Source organism: Lolium rigidum, chromosome 4 (genome assembly GCF_022539505.1).
Source record: "Lolium rigidum isolate FL_2022 chromosome 4, APGP_CSIRO_Lrig_0.1, whole genome shotgun sequence".
Lineage (NCBI taxonomy): Eukaryota > Viridiplantae > Streptophyta > Magnoliopsida > Poales > Poaceae > Lolium > Lolium rigidum.
Genome location: NC_061511.1, coordinates 219,012,530 through 219,033,648, shown reverse-complemented (window position 1 = coordinate 219,033,648; position 21,119 = coordinate 219,012,530). Strand labels below are relative to the sequence as shown.

The 21,119-nt window shown below is 42.0% G+C and overlaps 1 protein-coding gene across 1 annotated transcript; it reads right to left on the bottom strand.

Annotated features, from left to right (window-relative positions):
- Positions 1 to 18,365: 18,365 nt before the first annotated feature.
- LOC124648279 (cytochrome P450 71A1-like) lies at positions 18,366 to 20,143 on the bottom strand. The gene is made up of 2 exons (XM_047188070.1): positions 19,256 to 20,143; positions 18,366 to 18,989 (listed from the first exon to the last, which is right to left on the bottom strand). The coding sequence occupies exons 1-2, from the start codon at positions 20,141 to 20,143 to the stop codon at positions 18,366 to 18,368; spliced, it is 1,512 nt and encodes a 503-aa protein (XP_047044026.1).
- Positions 20,144 to 21,119: the final 976 nt, after the last annotated feature.

Below are 21,119 nucleotides of genomic sequence, written 5' to 3'. Positions count from 1 at the left end.
GCTGAAGAGAAGAACAAGGTGGACAAGAAATACCCCAATGTGCTAGCTGATGTGAAGAAATTGATGGAAGAATCACAGAAAATTTGATTGAGAATATTACTAGTGAAGATCAGCCAAAAAAAAGTCGTGTCGCTGTACGAATGACAAAACACCCTTCATCGTCTTGTTAGTGAAAGTTTATTAATGACCTCTTTCACATAAACGTGTACGTCGTATAAATCATTAAATGATGGTGTGTAAACATATCATACTAACATTGATTATATATTAATGACATTCTTATTCAGTAAATAGTCATCAGATCTATTCTTTAGCTAACGTTTCGTACTTTACATGAACGTCTCCGCCGTGTCTCCAGAAATCCCCATCACTAGTTGAATGAACTATCGACGATGAATGGCCATCGATTTGGTTGTCACTACTAAACATAACCGGAGACCTCAAAGCACCAATCATAGGTGACTCTTTACCAGTGACGAATCATTGGTGACCAACGGCTATCCCGGGTGTCGTTCGCATTATGGACCCGTCACAAGCAAGCATTTTTTCCAGTAGTGGGCAGACACACCCACACATGCAAGTGTAGCTGGACTTCACCAAATATCTAAACATCAGGCTGAAAAATATCCAGGTCAACATGCCATGGAAGATCTAAGTCATCCAACAAGGATAGATACATACATCAAAGTTACGCATAGCCTCTAGACACTACTAGGAAAACGCTTTTTGTCGGCGCACCAAATTTGCCTATTGCCGGCGCACCAGCGCCCGCCGGTGGGAACGGGCCAGTGATAACGAGGTACTGCCGGCGCACCAGCTAGTTCGCCGGCGGTAAGACGAGTTATCCCCGGCGCACCTGCCTAGTTCGCCGGTAGTAAGTTATCGAGGAAACAAAAAAAAACCGATCTAGATCTAGCTCGGGTTCGTTTTGCGTGTTACTGTGGGCCACCTTACTGTCGTTGCCGCGCCGGTGTAGGAGTAGGAGGAGGAGGATGAGGATGAGAGGATGAGGAGGAGGAGTAGGCCGGAGGTGGAGGTGGAGGAGGAGTAGGCCGGAGGACGTGGACGTGGAGGAGGAGGAGTTGGCCGGAGGTGAATGTTTAGGAGGAGGAGTTGGCCGAGGTGGAGGTTGAGGAGGAGGAGTTGGCCGGAGGTGGAGGTTTAGGAGGAGGAGGAGGAGGAGGAGGAGGAGGAGGAGGAGGAGGCCCGAGGTGGAGGAGGGATGTCACCGGAGGAGGAGGAGCCCGTCGGTGAGTATTGCAAGGAGAAGAGGAGGAGGGAAAGAGGAGAAGAGGGAGAAGTGAGGAAGGAGAAGAGGGAGGAGGGCCGGCTTGAATATATAGTACAGCTTACCGCCGGCGCACCTAGTATGGTGGTGCGTCGGGGGTAATTTTTTCTTTTTCCCCCCAAATCTTAAACCTGAAAAAAGTCATGTTTCTGTTTTCCAATTGACGAATCCATTTTTTGTCCAAATTTCGCGTAGATAGATTTTGATATAAAAAAGTTTTTCATCGGAGGTCGTATGCAACCAGAAATCCCGTTTTACCGAAAGATGACGCCATTTTGCATAATATATCGAAATTCATTTTTTCAAATTCTCACTAAAAATAGATTACATAAGTATTGGACATATGAAAGGATTTAGTTTTTTGAATTTTCTACCATTTTCTTTTAGTTTTTCGAAATCTGAAAAGGCGGTTCCCGGGGGGGGGGGGGTGGAGAGAAAAATCTGGGCACCTTACCCCCGGCGCACCTCTATGGTGGTGCGCTGGTGGTAAATTGTCTACCACCGGCCAGACCTCTTCGAATTTTATTCCCGGCGCATTAATTTTTTTGTGCGCCGGCAGTATCTGTTCTTCGCCGGCGCGGCCCTAATATGGCGCGCCGGCGGTATTTGCCACCGGCGCGCGTCAATGATGGTGCGCCGGCACTATTCCCTGCAGCTATAGTCCTTTTCCTAGTAGTGAGAGTTGCTTCTCACTTGAGTTTGGTAACTACTCCCTTCGGTCCCATACTATAAAATATTATTACAATCAATATATCCGCTTAATGATTGTAACAACATATTATATTACAAATATTCAAGTCATCATGCCAAAGAAGATCCAAGTCGTCAAGCAAAAGTTGAGACATGGACATCCAAGTTATGCCCAACATCAAGAGTTGCTTCTCACCTAAATCATCAAGTTTGGAACTTTGTTCCATAATATGAAATATTATTACAACCAATATGTCAGTATATTGATTGTAATAACATCTAATATTATGAGATTGAGGGATACTAGACTCACATATGCCATATATAATTGGCATGAGTCACTACCTTTATTTGAGAAATAGTGACAACTTCAAACTAAATACCTAACTGGATAGGATCAATGAAGCGAGTCAGAACACAAGATCACGGTAGCAAGAAAAGCACTCATGGCCACCCCTTGACGGGCTTACCTAGAAAGGAGGTGAGCCGACATGGGTGCCTAATGAGACGATCGAAGATCAACGTGGAGCATAAGTTGGTGACCTAATGGCGTTGTTGTTGACTAGAATCGTGGCTGACTTGGTCCTATCATGTAAACTAAAAAGGCAAGTTGCTTATATAAGGCTTGGCTAGAGGTAGAAACCCTAGATTACATTACCTTCATTCCCCATAGCTCTCGGCTTACTCTCCATCTCTAGCGACTTGTAAACAAATATATCAATACATATCTAGTAGGAAGTAGGTCTTTACCTCCACCATGGGTGGCCAAACCTGGGTACATCATGCGTGTGTCAATCCTATCTAGGAGATCCAATATCATCATTGCCTTCCACCTCTTCCAAGCTACCGTATGTAGCATATGTCTCGACAATACCGCGACACAAACCGGTCTTCAGAATATGCCATGACATGCAAGTGATAACACAAACACCAATAAAGTCATGCCAAGAATATAGCGATATGGTCGAATAACTACATATATGCTACTGAATATATTTCAGAATCATTCCAAGAATTGCATAGAAGTAAAGATACAACTTCAAGATAATCCCACTTGAAGCTTGTCCATAAAGCAACACTTGACAAGAATAAGACTACACTATCAACTATATCCTTGACCTCATTTCTTATCTGCATGTATTGCAAGATCTTCATTTGTAGCTTTCTAACTAACTTTTGAAGAAATATCATTAGAAATATTTGTTGCATCCAAATAATTTACATATTGTGGCATATCCAGAAATATTTGACACTTGACGTCATTTCTTATCTACATTTCTAAAATGGCTAACATGACAAGGTTTTGGCTTCCTGATATGTTTTTTCCGGGGGTGCTCGGGATTCTTGGTTACCACAGTAACCAAGAAATCGTGACCATTCCTGAGCAATTTTAAATACCAAGCTTATTAGGGTTTCTACGGTCTAACATGATACAATGTTTCCTACTAGTGTAGCGGTATGCCATCCAGGCATGTATGGCCTACCAGGTCGCCAGTTAGAACATTGGTATCCACAATTTTAACATATTTCTAGAGAGAGAAATAATTCTCAAAATAAAGCACACAGACAGGGAACTCTAACCCTGACATTTTGGAGAACTCCAAATAGCAACCGCCATGCTACATCTTCAGACTGTATATCCTATAACAGTACATAATGTTAGCTTGATTTTGGCTGCTCAAATACAAAAAAAATTAAAAAAAGGGTTTGTTTGAGCGGTAAGCCCATATACCAGGGTGTTTTTTCGATAACGAGAATATATTACTATCGATAGATACCAATTACACCCAGCTTCTGCAACAACGCAATATCGTAATGCTACTACGGATGCACACAGCTAAAAACAGGAAAAGGAAACTAAGAAAAGAAAAGTCCCACTATGGTATTCCAGCCCTAGCAGCAACAATACAACCACCACCAATACAACACCTGAACTCCAGGCTCTACAAAAGTGACGCCTTCAAGAAGGGAACGATGCACAAGCGCCATCGTCACCCGATCAAAGATATTAGGTTTTCACCCTGAAGATAGTTGTGGTGACCCGGCATACCACTGCATGGTGTAGTATGCAAGTCTGATATAACACCAATGAAACACCGTTCCACTAGTATTATATCGCTCAGAGTGGTACAACAGAAACATATGCGGGTCCAAGGCATGTCTATAGAATTACAACACTGACTCTTTACAAAAGATCCACACAGCCTCCTACTTTACAATGAGGTAAAACTGCAAATAACTCCAGAAGAACGACTCGTAGACTAGTCTTATCACGCACTCTATTTGTAGAGTATTTAACTAGCTATAGAGGCTATGAATAGATTCTAGCTAAATAGGAGCTAGGTTTAGGAAACTATTTCCCTTCTATGGCTAATTGTAGGTTTTATCCATGGTAGTTGTGGTGTTTGACTCTTCCGGCAGGTTCCTGTCCCCTTGAAGTATTTGTAGACTCCTCGGTCTTCGAGTTGCACGGTAGATCCTCCTTTGATGCCTCCATATCTAAGAAGGAGATTTAAGGGTGGTATGAGTACGAGCGTACTCAACAAGTTCATTATAGGAAAGAGGTGTTTAATGCACTAGCTACAACATTAGACCAGAAAGTCTAATACCAATGCAGGTTTGCATAACCATTTCTTCAAAAGGTTGCTTTTATTCAGAAGAACTATATGTCCGTCAGCCTTCACCGGTTTACTAGAACTTCATGGAGTTCCTTTCCGGCAGCGTTCGCAGTTCCATAACCCGGAACAGGGAGTGACAGGTCACGATTTGTTACACTCTGCAGAGGTGTGTTGCTTTACCCATAAGAGATCTTATCCTTGTTGCCAATCGAGTTGCAGGCTCGTCCACACTTCCTTTGGTGTGAGGCAGGAGTAAGGTCTTAGCCAATCATATTCTTCCACTACCTCGCACACCCACCCTTTGTTGCAAATCCAACTGTGGGTCCTCGCCGGGCTATATCACTTGGATATCTTCCGACCTCGACAACTACCAGGTCGCAACCATGGTCCTTCGCCGGGCAATGCAACCCCTCATAGACCGCATTACCGTGGGGAATTAGAATGGGATCCCCACCCTCAAGTTGCTCCCGCAAGACACAACTGCTACGGTAAGCGCATCCGTTGATGTACGAGAGGTGGAAATACAATTGACTACTCCGTCCCACTCCAGATCTTATGGTTAACACGAGTTTTACGGCACAAGAATCACTGGACGACATTTGTTGTTTAATCCTAGATGGATATAAACCCATTGCAATGGAACCTCCACCATATCAACACATACCATGGTTCCATTGCCCACCACATAGTCATATTCATAGTTATGAAAATAGTACTTTTGCTTTTTATGCAAGAGTGATAAGTATAGTACTTTGGAAGTAATTTGGTAAAAATACTCAAATGACATGAGCAAGCGATGAACTTGCCTTTTTTTTTTTGTCTGCAAGATTATGCAGGCAAGGTCTTCGATACGCAATAACTCCAAATTCTGAAATAACATCATCGTCCGGTAAGGACGATGTTTAAAAGATTGGCAAGGATGCAATAATGCATAGGATGAGATGCAATCGCTCTAAGCGTGACCTAACCCCGGTGATTTAGGATTAGTGAGTTGTAATGATTAGTTCAGGGTATGTTGCACTTTCAGAGTGATTCACTGATGTCTACGGGAGCTTCTATTCTTGTAGACAGTGTTGGGCCTCCAAGAGCAGAGGTTTGTAGAACAGCAGCAAGTTTCCCTTAAGTGGATACCCAAGGTTTATCGAACTCAGGGAGGAAGAGGTCAAAGATATCCCTCTCATGCAACCCCGCAACCACAAAGCAAGAAGTCTCTTGTGTCCCCAACACACCCAATAGGTGCACTAGTTCGGCGAAGAGATAGTGAAATACAGGTGGTATGAATAAGTAGTAGCAACGGCAGAAAAGTGCTCGCCCGAGACGAGAAACAAGCGGTAGTAACGCAGCAGTAGTAACGCAGCAGTAGTAAACAAGCAGTAGTAACTCAGGAGTATTTAGGAACAAGGCCTAGGGATTACACTTTCACTAGTGGACACTCTCAACATTGATCACATAACAGAACAGATAAATGCATACTCTACACTTTTGTTGGATGATGAACACATTGCGTAGGATTACACGAACCCTCAATGCCGGAGTTAACAAGCTCCACAATAATGCTCATGTTTTAGTAACCTTTAGTGTAAGATAGATCAACACGACTAAACCAAGTACTAGCATAGCATGCACACTGTCACCTTCATGCATATGTAGGAGGAATAGATCACATCAATATTATCATAGCAATAGTTAACTTCGCAATCTATAATAGATCATGATCATAGCATAAACCAAGTACTAACACGGTGCACGCACTGTCACCTTTGCACACATGCAGGAGGAATAAACTACTTTAATAACACATCACTAGAGTAGCACATAGATAAATTGTGATACAAACACATTGCAATCTTAAAGAGATATAAATAAGCACCTCACTATGCCATTCAACGAGTGAATAAGTATTCCGTGAAATCTAGCCTAAGAGACCCACACGGTGCACACACTCGTCACCTTTACACACGTGGGACGAGGAGTCTCCGGAGATCACATAAGTAAAACTCACTTGACTAGCATAATGACATCTAGATTACAAGCATCATCATATGAATCTCAATCATGTAAGGCAGCTCATGAGATTATTGTATTGAAGCACATAGGAGAGAGATGAACCACATAGCTACCGGTACAGCCCCGAGCCTCGATGGAGAACTACTCCCTCCTCATGGGAGCAAGCAGCGGTGATGAAGATGGCGGTGGAGATGGCAGCGGTGTCGGTGGAGAAGCCTTCCGGGGGCACTTCCCCGCTCCGGCAGGGTGCCGGAACAGAGACTCCTGTCCCCCAGATCTTGGCTTCGCGATGGCGGCGGCTCTGGCAGGTTTCTGTGGGTTTCGTCAATTGGTGTCGAGGTTTTAGGTCAGGACGACTTAAATAGGCGAAGAGTCGGAGTCGGAGGGGTTCTGGGGGGCCCACACCCTAGGGGGGCGCCCCCCTTGGCCGCGCCGGGGTGTGGTGTGGGGCCCCCGTGGCTCCCCTCCGGTCCTTCCCGGTGTTCTGGATGCTTCCGATGAAAATAGGAACTTGGGCGTTGATTTCGTCCGATTCCGAGAATATTTCGTTACTAGGATTTCGAAACCAAAAACAGCAGTAAAACGAGAACCGGCACTTCGGCATCTTGTTAATAGGTTAGTTCCGGAAAATGCACGAATATGACATAAAGTGTGCATAAAACATGTAGATAACATCAATAATGTGGCATGGAACACAAGAAATTATCGATACGTTGGAGACGTATCGGCATCCCCAAGTTTAGTTCTCGCTCGTCCCGAGCAGGTAAAACGATAACAAAGATAATTTCCGGAGTGACATGCCATCATAATCTTGATCATACTATTTGTAAAGCATATGTAGTGAATGCAGCGATCAAAACAATGGTAATGACATGAGTAAACAACTCGAATCATAAAGCAAAGACTTTTTATGAATAGCACTTCAAGACAAGCATCAATAAGTCTTGCATAAGAGTTAACTCATAAAGTAATAATTCAAAGTAAAGGTATTGAAGCAACATAAAGGAAGATGAAGTTTCAGCGGTTGCTTTCAACTTATAACATGTATATCTCATGGATAATTGTCAACATAGAGTAATATAATAAGTGCAATAAGCAAGTATGTAGGAATCAATGCACAGTTCACACAAGTGTTTGCTTCTTGAGGTGGATAGAAATAGGTGAACTGACTCAACATTGAAAGTAAAAGAATGGTCCTCATAGAGGAAAAGCATCGATTGCTATATTTGTGCTAGAGCTTTGATTTTGAAAACATGAAACAATTTTGTCAACGGTAGTAATAAAGCATATGCATCATGTAAATTATTATATCTTATAAGTTGCAAGCCTCATGCATAGTGTACCAATAGTGCCCGCACCTTGTCCTAATTAGCTTGGACTACCTGGATTATCACCGCAATACATATGCTTTAACCAAGTTTCACAAAGGGGTACCTCTATGCCGCCCGTACAAAGGTCTAAGGAGAAAGCTCGCATTTGGATTTCTCGCTTTTGATTATTCTCAACTTAGACATCCATACCGGGACAACATAGACAACAGATAATGGACTCCTCTTTTAATGCTTTAAGCATTTGACAACAATTAATTCTTTTCTCATTAGAGATTTGAGGATGTTTGTCCAAAACTGAAACTTCCACCATGAATCATGGCTTTAGTTAGCGGCCCAATGTTCTTCTCTCACAATATGCATGCTCAAACCATTCAACTCGGTGTAGATCGCCCTTACTTCGGACAAGACGAACATGCATAGCAACTCACATGAAATTCAACAATGAGTTGATGGCGTTCCCCAGTAAACATGGTTATCGCACAACAAGCAACTTAATAAGAGATAAAGTGCATAATTACATATTCAATACCACAATAGTTTTTAAGCTATTTGTCCCATGAGCTATATATTGCAAAGGTGAATGATGGAATTTTAAAGGTAGCACTCAAGCAATTTACTTTGGAATGGCGGGAAAATACCATGTAGTATAGATAGGTATGGTGGACACAAATGGCATAGTGGTTGGCTCAAGTATTTTGGATGCATGAGAAGTATTCCCTCTCGATACAAGGTTTAGGCTAGCAAGGCTTATTTGAAACAAACACAAGGATGAACGGTACAGCAAAACTCACATAAAAGACATATTATAAACATTATAAGACTCTACACCGTCTTCCTTGTTGTTCAAAACTCAATACTAGAAATTATCTAGACTTTAGAGAGACCAATTATGCAAACCAAATTTTAGCATGCTCTATGTATTCTTCACTAATAGGTGCAAAGTATATGATGCAAGAGCTTAAACATGAGCACAACAATTGCCAAGTATCACATTACCCAAGACATTTATAGCAATTACTACATGTATCATTTTCCAATTCCAACCATATAACAATTTAACGAAGAGGAAACTTCGCCATGAATATTATGAGCTAAGAACACATGTGTTCATATGAACCAACGGAGCGTGTCTCTCTCCCACACAAGCATGATGTAATCCAGTTTATTCAAACAAAAACAAAAACAAAAGCACACAGACGCTCCAAGTAAAGCACATAAGATGTGACCGAATAAAAATATAGTTTCAAGAGAAGGAACCTGATAATTTATCGATGAAGAAGGGGATGCCTTGGGCGTCCCCAAGCTTAGACGCTTGAGTCTTCTTGATATATGCAGGGATGAACCACCGGGGCATCCCCAAGCTTAGACTTTTCACTCTTCTTGATCGTAGTATATCATCCTCCTCTCTTGACCCTTGAAAACTTCCTCCACACCAAACTCGAAACAACTCATTAGAGGGTTAGTGGACAATAAAAATTAACATGTTCAGAGGTGACACAATCATTCTTAACACTTCTGGACATTGCATAAAGCTACTGGACATTAATGGATCAAAGAAATTCATCCAACATAGCAAAAGAGGCAATGCGAAATAAAAGGCAGAATCTGTCAAAACAGAACGAGTCCGTAAAGATGGATTTTATTAGGCCACCAGACTTGCTCAAATGAAAATGCTCAAATTGAATGAAAGTTGCGTACATATCTGAGGATCATTCACGTAAATTGGCATAATTTTCTGAGTTACCTACGAGAGAATTAGACCCAGATTCGTGACAACAAAGAAATCTGTTTCTGCGCAGTAATCCAAATCTAGTACTTACTTTACTATCAAAGACTTTACTTGGCACAACAAAACACAAAACTAAGATAAGGAGAGGTTGCTACAGTAGTAAACAACTTCCAAGACACAAATATAAAACAAAGTACTGTAGCAAAATAACACATGGGTTATCTCCCAAGAAGTTCTTTCTTTTTAGCCATTTAAGATGGGCTCAGCAGTTTTAATGATGCACTCGCAAGAAATAGTATTTGAAGCAAAAGAGAGCATCAAGAGGCAAATTCAAAACACATTTAAGTCTAACATGCTTCCTATGCATAGGAATCTTGTAAATAAACAAGTTCATGAAGAGCAAAGTAACAAGCATAGGAAGATAAAACAAGTGTAGCTTCAAAAATTTCAGCACATAGAGAGGCATTTTAGTAACATGAAAATTTCTACAACCATATTTTCCTCTCTCATAATAACTTTCAGTAGCATCATGAGCAAACTCAACAATATAACTATCACATAAAGCATTCTTATCATGAGTCTCATGCATAAAATTATTACTCTCCACATAGGCATAATCAATTTTATTAGTTGTAGTGGGAGCAAATTCAACAAAGTAGCTATCATTATTATTCTCATCAAGTGTAGGAGGCATAGTATAATCACAACAAAATTTACTCTCCATAGTAGGTTGTACCAAAAGATCACTATCATTATCATCATAAATAGGAGGCAAAGTATCATCAAAGAAAATTTTCTCCTCAATGCTTGGGGCACTAAAAAGATCATGAAAACCAGCTTCCCCAAGCTTAGAACTTTCTATATTATTGTCAACAATGGTGTTCAAAGCGTTCATACTAATATTACTACCAGCATGCAAAGAAGATTTCATAGGTTTTTTAATTTTCGCATCAAACAATCCATGTTTTAAATCAGGAAATAGAATAAGAAGCTCACTCTTGTACATTATGCCAAACTAGTGTAAACAAGAAACAACAAGATGCAATTGCAGGATCTAAAGGAAATAGCTTCGAGCACACACACAACGGTAACAGAAAAATACTTTACCTGGGACCGTAGTATGAGAGCCTTTTACCTTTCCTCCCCGGCAACGGCGCCGTAAAAGTGCTTGATGTCTACGGGAGCTTCTATTCTTGTAGACAGTGTTGGGCCTCCAAGAGCGAGAGGTTTGTAGAACAGCAGCAAGTTTCCCTTAAGTGGATACCCAAGGTTTATCGAACTCGGGGAGGAAGAGGTCAAAGATATCCCTCTCATGCAACCCCTGCAACCACAAAGCAAGAAGTCTCTTGTGTCCCCAACACACCCAATAGGTGCACTAGTTCGGCGAAGAGATAGGGAAATACAGGTGGTATGAATAAGTAGTAGCAACGGCAGAAAAGTGTTCCGCCCGGACGATAAACAAGCAAGTAGTAACGCAGCGATAGTAACGCAGCAGTAGTAAACAAGCAGTAGTAACTCAGCAGTATTTAGGAACAAGGCCTAGGGAATTACACTTTCACTAGTGGACACTCTCAACATTGATCACATAACTGTAACGTATAAATGCATACTCTACACTTTTGTTGGATGATGAACACATTGCGTAGGATTACACGAACCCTCAATGCCGGAGTTAACAAGCTCCACAATAATGCTCATGTTTTAGTAACCTTTAGTGTAAGATAGATCAACACGACTAAACCAAGTACTAGCATAGCATGCACACTGTCACCTTCATGCATATGTAGGAGGAATAGATCACATCAATATTATCATAGCAATAGTTAACTTCGCAATCTACAATAGATCATGATCATAGCATAAACCAAGTACTAACACGGTGCACGCACTGTCACCTTTGCACACATGCAGGAGGAATAAACTACTTTAATAACACATCACTAGAGTAGCACATAGATAAATTGTGATACAAACACATTGCAATCTTAAAGAGATATAAATAAGCACCTCACTATGCCATTCAACGAGTAAGTATTCTGTGAAATCTAGCCTAAGAGACCCACATGGTGCACACACTCGTCACCTTTACACACGTGGGACGAGGAGTCTCCTGGAGATCACATAAGTAAAACTCACTTGACTAGCATAATGACATCTAGATTACAAGCATCATCATATGAATCTCAATCATGTAAGGCAGCTCATGAGATTATTGTATTGAAGCACATAGGAGAGAGATGAACCACATAGCTACCGGTACAGCCCCGAGCCTCGATGGAGAACTATTCCCTCCTCATGGGAGCAGCAGCGGTGATGAAGATGGCGGTGGAGATGGCAGCGGTGTCGGTGGAGAAGCCTTCCGGGGCACTTCCCCGCTCCGGCAGGGTGCCGGAACGAGACTCCCTGTCCCCGGATCTTGGCTTCGCGATGGCGGCGGCTCCGGCAGGTTTCGTGGGTTTCGTCAATTGGTGTCGAGGTTTTAGGTCGGGACGACTTAAATAGGCGAAGAGTCGGAGTCGGAGGGGTTCCGGGGGCCCACACCCTAGGGGCGCCCCCCTTGGCCGCGCCGGGGTGTGGTGTGGGGCCCCCGTGGCTCCCCTCTGGTCCTTCCCGGGTGTTCTGGATGCTTCCGATGAAAATAGGAACTTGGGCGTTGATTTCGTCCGATTCCGAGAATATTTCGTTACTAGGATTTCTGAAACCAAAAACAGCAGAAAACGAGAACTGGCACTTCGGCATCTTGTTAATAGGTTAGTTCCAGAAAATGCACGAATATGACATAAAGTGTGCATAAAACATGTAGATAACATCAATAATGTGGCATGGAACACAAGAAATTATCGATACGTTGGAGACGTATCATTCACAAACAGGGTTCTTATTAAGGTTGATTACTTGGTATCATAAACAAGTAGTATTACATATCACAACAATAATATTACTAGAACACAAGAATAAGAATTGGTATAATTCTAATATGTAATGAACAGTTGTGGCTTTTGGCACTATATGGCATGGTTAATGATTACTTATCATATACTTCAAAAGAATAACTTTTGAAGAACATGTTCTTTGATAAAGAACAGGTATGAAAATTAGGTTTGTGGTTTCTATGGTTTCCTATGGTTCCAATTAGTTTCTGGAGTAAGCATTAAATGGATCCTAACAAGGTTGGAAGCATATCTTAGGCAATTCATTAAACATGTGTGCTATCAAGGTTAGTATACCTTGCTAGTGATAGCTAGCTAGGGTTTATAGATCCTATAAAGCTGGTTTGATGTCTACTCCTTATTTACTTCAAAAGAATAACTTTTGAAGAACATACTCTTAAGTAATAAGAAGTATTACAATTAAGGTTTAGGTTGTCTAGAGTTTGTTATTGGATCTACTAAGTAAGGATTAGGTGGTTCCTAAATAGGATGGTCCTAATTATGAAGTACTTATAGGGTTTAGTGGAGTATGAGTAGGAAATGCAAATATTGGATATGGTTACTTTTAGAGCTCATCACAATGGTGTGATGCTAAATATGGATGAGTAAGGATGAGGCTCTTGGTAATAAGAATTATGGTTTACATTTGGTGGATCCTATTTGATCATCTGGGTTGGATGGCTATGCATACATGGAGTACTAAGTTATGGTTAATAGGGTCCTACATTTTATGTAGGCATGACAAATATTTAGTTGCTATTATGGTTCTATGATTTAAAGAATATATCATGATCATATGTTCTAACCTAGGGTTTAGGTTAGAAGCAAATTAGGGTGCACATGTAATAATGGAGCTAGGGTTCCTTTCTAGAATTAGGGTTTTAGGTTTCACATGAGATTATGAAACTATAACTTTATTTGTAATGGAACTAGGGTTTCCTAATCACCATTTAATTATTAGGTTAATAACATCATTCTAAAGTTGAAGTTATTAATATCTTTGAAATAGAAACAATATTGGATTTGACATTTTCTTATTTTTAAAGAATTAATAATTAAGGTAATTATTAATTAGGGTTTAAATCCTTTTAATAAGGATTTAATAAGTTAGTAATAAAGGAAAATTAGTTTTAATGTTTTCCTTATTTTCTTAATGTTTTTTGTTTATTTTAGAAAAGTTTAACTAATTCTTGAATTTGATTTGAATTTAGAATAAAAGAAAAGACTTAATTGTTATGTTTAAAAATCTTTATTAAAAATAAGAATTTCATATTATATTTTTATTGGTTAGATTTTATTTTTTTTGAACATTTTGATATCTCATTTGTATTTTTCTGAGCTCATTTGAATTTTATTAATATCTACAAAGTTTCAGCAATTTATGAATTTTGAATCTTTAATGAAAATTCCTAAACATACCCGGGCTGGTGCTACCCAGGGTCACTGACGAGTGGGCCAGTGCCACGTTGGTTGCCACGTGGTGCCGACGTGGCAACCATGTGCATCACCGGCGGCCAGTGGTGGACGACGCCGACGATCCCGGGTTCCCGCGGGGGCGTGCAGATACGCGTTGGAAAGAGCACGCCGAGGCGAACCTCCTGGTGGTGGTGCCGCTCCAGTTTGGTCACCGGAGCGTGCTCGCCGGCGGGGTGCTGCGGCGGCGGACACGGTCACATGGCGCGGCGACGCTACAGAAGTCAATCGAGCTAGCCGAGCATGCTAGGGAGATCAGCGGCTCACCAGGAGCACGACGCGCTTGACGGCGAGGCTTCCCGGGGTCTGGTTCGCCGGATTTCATGTCGCCGGTCGTCGGAGATATGAGCTCGGTGAGGATGCTCTGAGGGGTTTCGGCTCGATTCCTCCCGCACCGTGAGCATGTCGACCATGGCGGTGCGGATGGTGGTCACGGCGAGGCTCGGGGAGGCTCCAATCAACGGCGAGAGATGGTGGTCTGAGGATTAGGGTTTCGGCATTGGGGAGAAATTAAGCAGAGGGAGAAGAAATGGAGGTCTCCCGCGCGTTTTGTACGTTCTCCGGCGTGTGCTGGCGGTCAACAACTACGGCGGCGACCGCGGGACGTGGAGTTCTCGTCGCGGTGGCGAGCTCCAGCGCGTCCAGTGAAGGAGACGAAGATGACGACGTCTTCCTCGTCTTTATCCACGCGAAGAGGTACGTGGGCTGCGATGGGCTGTGCTGGGCTGATGTTGCTGGGCTGCTTGGTGGGCTACACGGCCAGGTAAGGTCCTTTTCTCCTTTCTTTTATTTTTCTGTTTTTATTTTCTGTTTTCAATTTCTAATTTGAATTCAGTTTTGAATTCAATTATGTTTGCAGATATTTTTAAATATTTTAACTTGGCAATTACTTTTTAAGTAATAATTCTACTTGAGACATACTATTTTGATTTTTGATATAATGGTAGGATCAACATATACAATATTTCAAATAGGTATGTTAATAATTATAATTCCATTCTCTTTCATTTAGAATTCCAAATATTTTTATAATACTTATAGTACTTCTTAATAATAGGTGGTATGTTAAGCATGCTTTATCTAACAAGAAGTAATTAATGAGTGGTGATCTTAGTGCTTAATTTCCTATTTTGAACTAGGATTTCAAAGGTGTGATTTCATGTGTCCTAAATTTTATAATTCTAGGAGGTGATCTAGTGGCATGATTCATGTGCTAAAATATCTTTAAGGACTTGATCTATTATTTGAGAATGTTATCACTTGTCTATTATTTTATGTTCATAACTAGGTGCTATTAAATTTGGAAATTCTACTAGAACTCCTTCCAAGTTTAGTACTATTATCATAGTTTAATAATCCTTAAAATATCTAGAGTAGATACTACTCTCACCATGGTTTGGTTTTTAGTTTATGAGCACAGGTGGTTGATATAAGTGGTTAATCAACACACATGGTTTTAGTCATAGGATTTAGCACTAGGTTATTCTTCAACAATTGGAAACATAAGTATGGGCTCTGCTTATGATCACCAATTGATTCACAAGTTAGGATTGAGATATAACCTAGGGTTGCTTACTAATGATCTTCCTATAATTTCATGTGGTGAATGATATCTAATTATCATATAGGGTTTAACTTATGACTTATTCTTCTATTTCTCCCAAGCATAATCATGTCATTATAATTAGCATCTTATTCTTAATAGCTCCTTACTTAATGTTCTTAGGGTTTATGATCATTACCAAGTTGTGATGATCAAAGGTTTGGCTTCCTAAAGTATTACTAAAAGTATTTGGATATGGTTATACCAATTACCCTTCTCACTCCACAAGGACTTAGACTATAATCTAGGTTTCTACTCAAGGAATGATGATGTGATTATCTAAATATGTGGTCTGCCTAAGAATTCTACCTTGCTATCTTCTGTAGCTTGTTCTTCAGGAATTCTGATAAACCTGCATCTTGTGGCATGCCTCCACCTCCTAGCTACTTCATCTTGATCCTATCTATTTTATGGAATGGCTCAATGTGTTGGTTTTCTTGCATCATGGTGCAAGATGATGAAATGGATGAAGTGTGAGGCTCCCTTTTATAGGCTTGAGCAAGCTCTAGCATCATGACACATAGGTGGGTGACTCTTGTTTTGATTTGATGAGTAAGGTGCTTGGTTGTCATGCTCTCATCCATAACAATCCTTTAAGCATGAGGTGGCATAGCTTAGGATGCAAGCTATGTAGATATTTTCATCCTATGTGGCATTGGTATTATCCTCTCATGTGATTTATTTTTGGATAGCCAATTGGCTTTTGTTACTAAATATCTTGTGAATGATTTTATGCTTGTGGGTGAGTCACTATATCATATGTGGTTATATTATATTGTAATTGGGATCAGAATGTCAAAGACAAGGATTATACCCCAATTTTGAATGGTGATTGTTGATTTCACCAAGGCATGATCATATGGTTTCAAAGTAGTCATATTTTATTTTATTCAAATAGTTTGAACTATAATTCGTAATGTAAACGAATTTAGTTTTGTGATATTACACATATTTAATAAGTTATGATTAAAATCAGAATGTGTGGCTTTTATGCACTTATGTCCTTGTGTTTCACCATATTTGGTAATAAGTTTTAAAGTGACCTAATAATTTAAGGTAGTTGCTCAACTTTTAAGTGTTAATAATTTAGAGTTTATTTCTTATCTCTTGGATGGTATAGACCTCTCCCATCTCTAGGATTTAATGATAAGCTTGTGTTGATGTTAACTTCAAAAGTTTTAGTTCAAGAAATACCATGAGGTTCATGGTAGGAATATTTATTTGTTAAAGACATGGAAAGGATAAGTCAAGAATGGTTTCTCCACTTTATTATTAATTGATATCCAATTGAATAGATGTTCTTATGTTATGACAAGCAATAACATGTTATGATCTTTTATAAGACCAAGTAATTGATCCTTGATTAATGTGTTATTGTGTTGATTTTAGTTCCATTTGACCTAACCCCTTAGATCAAATCATCTCTACCCAAAACAAGGTTTTACCAAAGGTCACATTGAGGTTTATAGCACTTGGCTTGATGATCTACTTCAATTCCATCAAGGTCAAGTGAAACTTCAGTTACTGTGACTGTTTTACTCGAACTACTCTCCCGCGCCGGAGAGATCACACCAGATCGCATCTTTCCAAAGAAGAGGAAAATTGCATGGGCGAAAAACAAAGAAAGACGGTCAATTTTACCGGGGTGTTTGTGAAACTTTTACCGTAACCGGATTTACCGACTTGTAAGAAAACCTTACCAATTTTCATGCCTTTTTATTTGGAAAACAGGAAAACCTGTATAATGCATGAAGTAGCTCTCGTTATAAGATAAGTAGCCATAAAATATCCACGCATAAATGAAGGACAATACACATCAAAGAAAAAGAAGCTATTAAAAGAAGAAATGAAAATATTCAACAACAAACAATAAGACTCTTAGACATTAAAAGTTGGCAGCATAAAACTTAGACATTATTTAGTAAAAGGTTGGCAACATTTTTGATGTATTTTGGACGTTTTTCATTGCAATATTACTATCAATTGGCAGGAATAAACGTTCAACAATCTAAACAAAAATGTAACAATGCTAGAGAAGTTTGATCAACATTCAACAATACCACATCTCACGCACATCACAAAATTCTAAAGATTGGGTTAGTCTCACGTAAAATTCGTTCAGTTCGATCTATTCGATTAATTGGAACAAATGACCGAATTGACCAAACTAAATTCGGTCTATAAAATTTTCTACCCAATTTTTTTATCGATCATTTCGGTCTCGGTTTTTTCAGGTTCGGTCTCGATCTTTTCGGTTTCGGTCTTCGGTTATCGGTTTTTTGCCCACCTAAGAGAAGCACGAGTCTACATGAATCAATCAAGACAAGAGAGAGAGAGAGAGAGAGAGAGAGAGAGAGAGAGAGAGAGAGAGAGAGAGAGAGAGAGAGAGATGCTACACTACACAAATAATGAAACAAATCAAACGAATAAACATATTTGACGCATGTGAGAAGAGATGAGATTGAGAATGAACTTCGATGAAACACTGTACGCAGCCTCAATCAGCTGCTAGCACAAACTTCTAGTAGAATGATATGGAAATTACGTAAGCAAACATACAGATGCAAACATTGCAATGCAATAGTAAGTTGCCAAAGGATTATTTAGTTCTCATAAAAGGTGAAAATCGTCTTATTTCGGAATTTAGACATTTAGTGCAAACAAAGTTTGCTACAGGGGAATTAATTAATACCTAGCTACTCCATATCAGTCCATGCCTTCTTACAAGGTGTTACGCCTAGAATCAAAGCGGACTTAAGGCCATGTGAAATCTCACTAGACTCAATGACCTCAAACGACTCAGGATCCTGGCCGTCCGGCAGCTCCCAATCGAAATGGTACATCATGTTAGCTAGTGTGAGCTCCATAAGGCGCATCGCAAAGGTAATGCCAGGGCATCCTCTCCTCCCTGCGCTGAACGGTAGAAACCTGGTGTCCTTTCCGCTGTAGTCAAAAGCCTTGCCTAGGAACCTCTCTGGACGGAACTCCTCGGCGTTCTCCCACGACTCACTATCCCTCCCAATTGCCCACGCATTGATTATGACCCAGGTCTTTGCCGGAATATCATAGCCATGTAGCCGAGTGTTCTGGATTGTTTCGTGTTTAATGAGGACCGGCAGTAGTCGCAGTGATTCTGTAATGGCCGCGTGTAGGAAGCTCATCTTCTCCAGCTCCTCCTCAAGGACTCCTCCATGTGTACCGGCAGCAACCTGTCTCACCTCTGATTGCACCTTTGCCATTTCTCTTGGATTCTTCATAAGCTGGGCCATCGTCCATTCTATTGCCTTGTATATCGTACCGGGACCTGCTATGAACATGTCCTGCAATTTTCAAAGAAAGATCAGAAATTGTGAACATGGTTGTTGCTTCTCGCTAGTGTTTGTGATGCAATATACCAATTCTTACTTCTTAGGCTGTGTCTACGAATATCTTAGTCAAGTACTGATAGCATCCATCAGATCAAGAGTTTCTAAATCTTTTGCATTTCCAGGATCATGAACTCTCACATGAGATTCTCCACCGCGGATTGAAATCTTAGTCTGATTTCCTATGAAAAAAAAAGCTGTTGCTGTCATTGAAAACATACCAAAATGAGTGCCTTGGCCTCAATCCGGTCCAGATCGCCATCTTTGACGATCGAGAGCAAGTCGTCCACGAGGTCATGAATCTCACCCTCGCCATCTCCTCGGCTCCTCTCATGCTCTCTAAGCACACCTTCGAGAATGCCGTCGAGCTTAGCCGCCATCTTCTTCACCTTTGCGTCGAGCCCCGTCGCCCAGTCCAACCACCATAGGCGCGGGAACAGGTCACTCGCCGCCGTTATATGGATCACTTGTGAGAGCTCCTTCATCACGTCGCTGAAAATTTCCGGATCCACACCACGGAGTTTGTTCCCGAAAGCTGTTTTCAAGATTACGGTGTTGGTTAGGCCGGCGATGAGCTCGGTCAGATTGACGACTCCTCTGTCTTTCCCAGCTTCACGGATCTGTTGCACGAAGCATGCGACCTCCTGCACCCGTAGTGCCCGAAAGGAGTCGACTCGCTTCACGCTGAACATGTGCACGACGGCGATGCGCCGTGACTGGCGCCACTGCTCGCCGTAGGGGCTGAAGGCGATGTCCCGACAGCCATAGAGCGTGCCGCGGACCGTGTATTTCGGTGTCCGGCTGCAGAAGACCTTGTCCTGGGTCCTGAGCACGGTCTCTGCCACAGACGCCGATGATACCACGATTGTCGGCATGGAGCCGAGGCGGAGGAGGAACACCGGGCCGTGGCGCTGCGCGAGAGCCTGCAGCCTGCGGTGGAGGTAGCCCTGGCCGAGCTGGTGTAGGTTGCCGATGATGGGCAGGCCCCGAGGCGACGGCGGGAGTCGGCCCTTGCGGCCTGACGAGAAGCTTCTAACGATGACGAGGCAGGATACCACGAGGACGAGAGAGAGGAGGACTATGGTAGAATCGAGCTGAAGAGAATCCATAGCAGAATGGAGAGCTATCGCTGAACAGAAGGAATTTTGGCATGGGTTTGGTTCTACACTACTCTGTTCAGGCACAACTTTCTCGAAGGACAAAAGCTCATTGCAGAAGTAATGCTTTTCCTGAGGGTGCTCCGGAAGTAATGTTTCATGGACAAAATAGTTTTGGCTGTGCCTGGCTAGGTCTATAGATAGACATTCCAGATTTATCTAAATCTAGATGTATCTTATACATACTAAATGTCTAGATACATTTAGATTTAGATAATCACAAATATTAATACTACACATTAATTTACGGACGGAGGGAGTATCAAATTTCCTTTATAGCCACGAAGAGCGAGGCCGTGCGGGGGTGGCGGCGCTGGGGGTGGTGGGGCGCCGACGGGCCGGATCTGGGCCCTGCGGGCTGGCTCCGGGCGTGTCTGGCCTGGGCGTCGCGGCTGGCTGGCGCGGGAGGCCTGGCCGTGGTGGTGCTGCAATGGTGCAGTGGCTAGGTGCTGGTGGTGATCCGGGGGCGGCGGCCCCGGGCAGCGGCGAGGTGTTGGTGGGGAAGGTGGTCCGGTCTTGGGCACGAAGCGGGATGGCGCAACAAGTCCCGGTCAACAAGTCCCGGGCTAACGTCTTGTCTGGTTGCTGGCCGGCCGGCAGTTGGCCGAGGCCAGTGGTGGCGGCGGCTTCGGGCGCCGCTCCCTTCTTGAAGGCATCGCCGAGGTGACGTTGTGGCTTCCTGTCTGGGTATGCTCCGGGGAAATCCCTAGATCCACCGTGATCGGTCGATGGCGGCACTCTTGTGTCGTCTTCCCTCTTGAGGGCATCGATTTGGAGTTGCTTAGGTCGGAGGGACCCGTGGAAGTTGGATGGTGTTGGCGTCATGGGTTGCGTGGCGACGATGACAATGGTGAGCGGATTGGAGTTGCGGCATGTCCTTCGTCACCCCTGCGAGGCGACTTGTGGCAACGATGCCACTTGATTGGTG

Coding starts and splice junctions, on each gene's coding strand:
- LOC124648279 (XM_047188070.1), bottom strand. CDS start 20,143: ATGGATTCTCTTCAGCTCGATTCTACCATAGTCCTCCTCTCTCTCGTC. Junction 18,990..19,255: donor AGGCCAAGGCACTCATTTTG/GTATGTTTTCAA, acceptor TGAAAATTGCAG/GACATGTTCATAGCAGGTCC.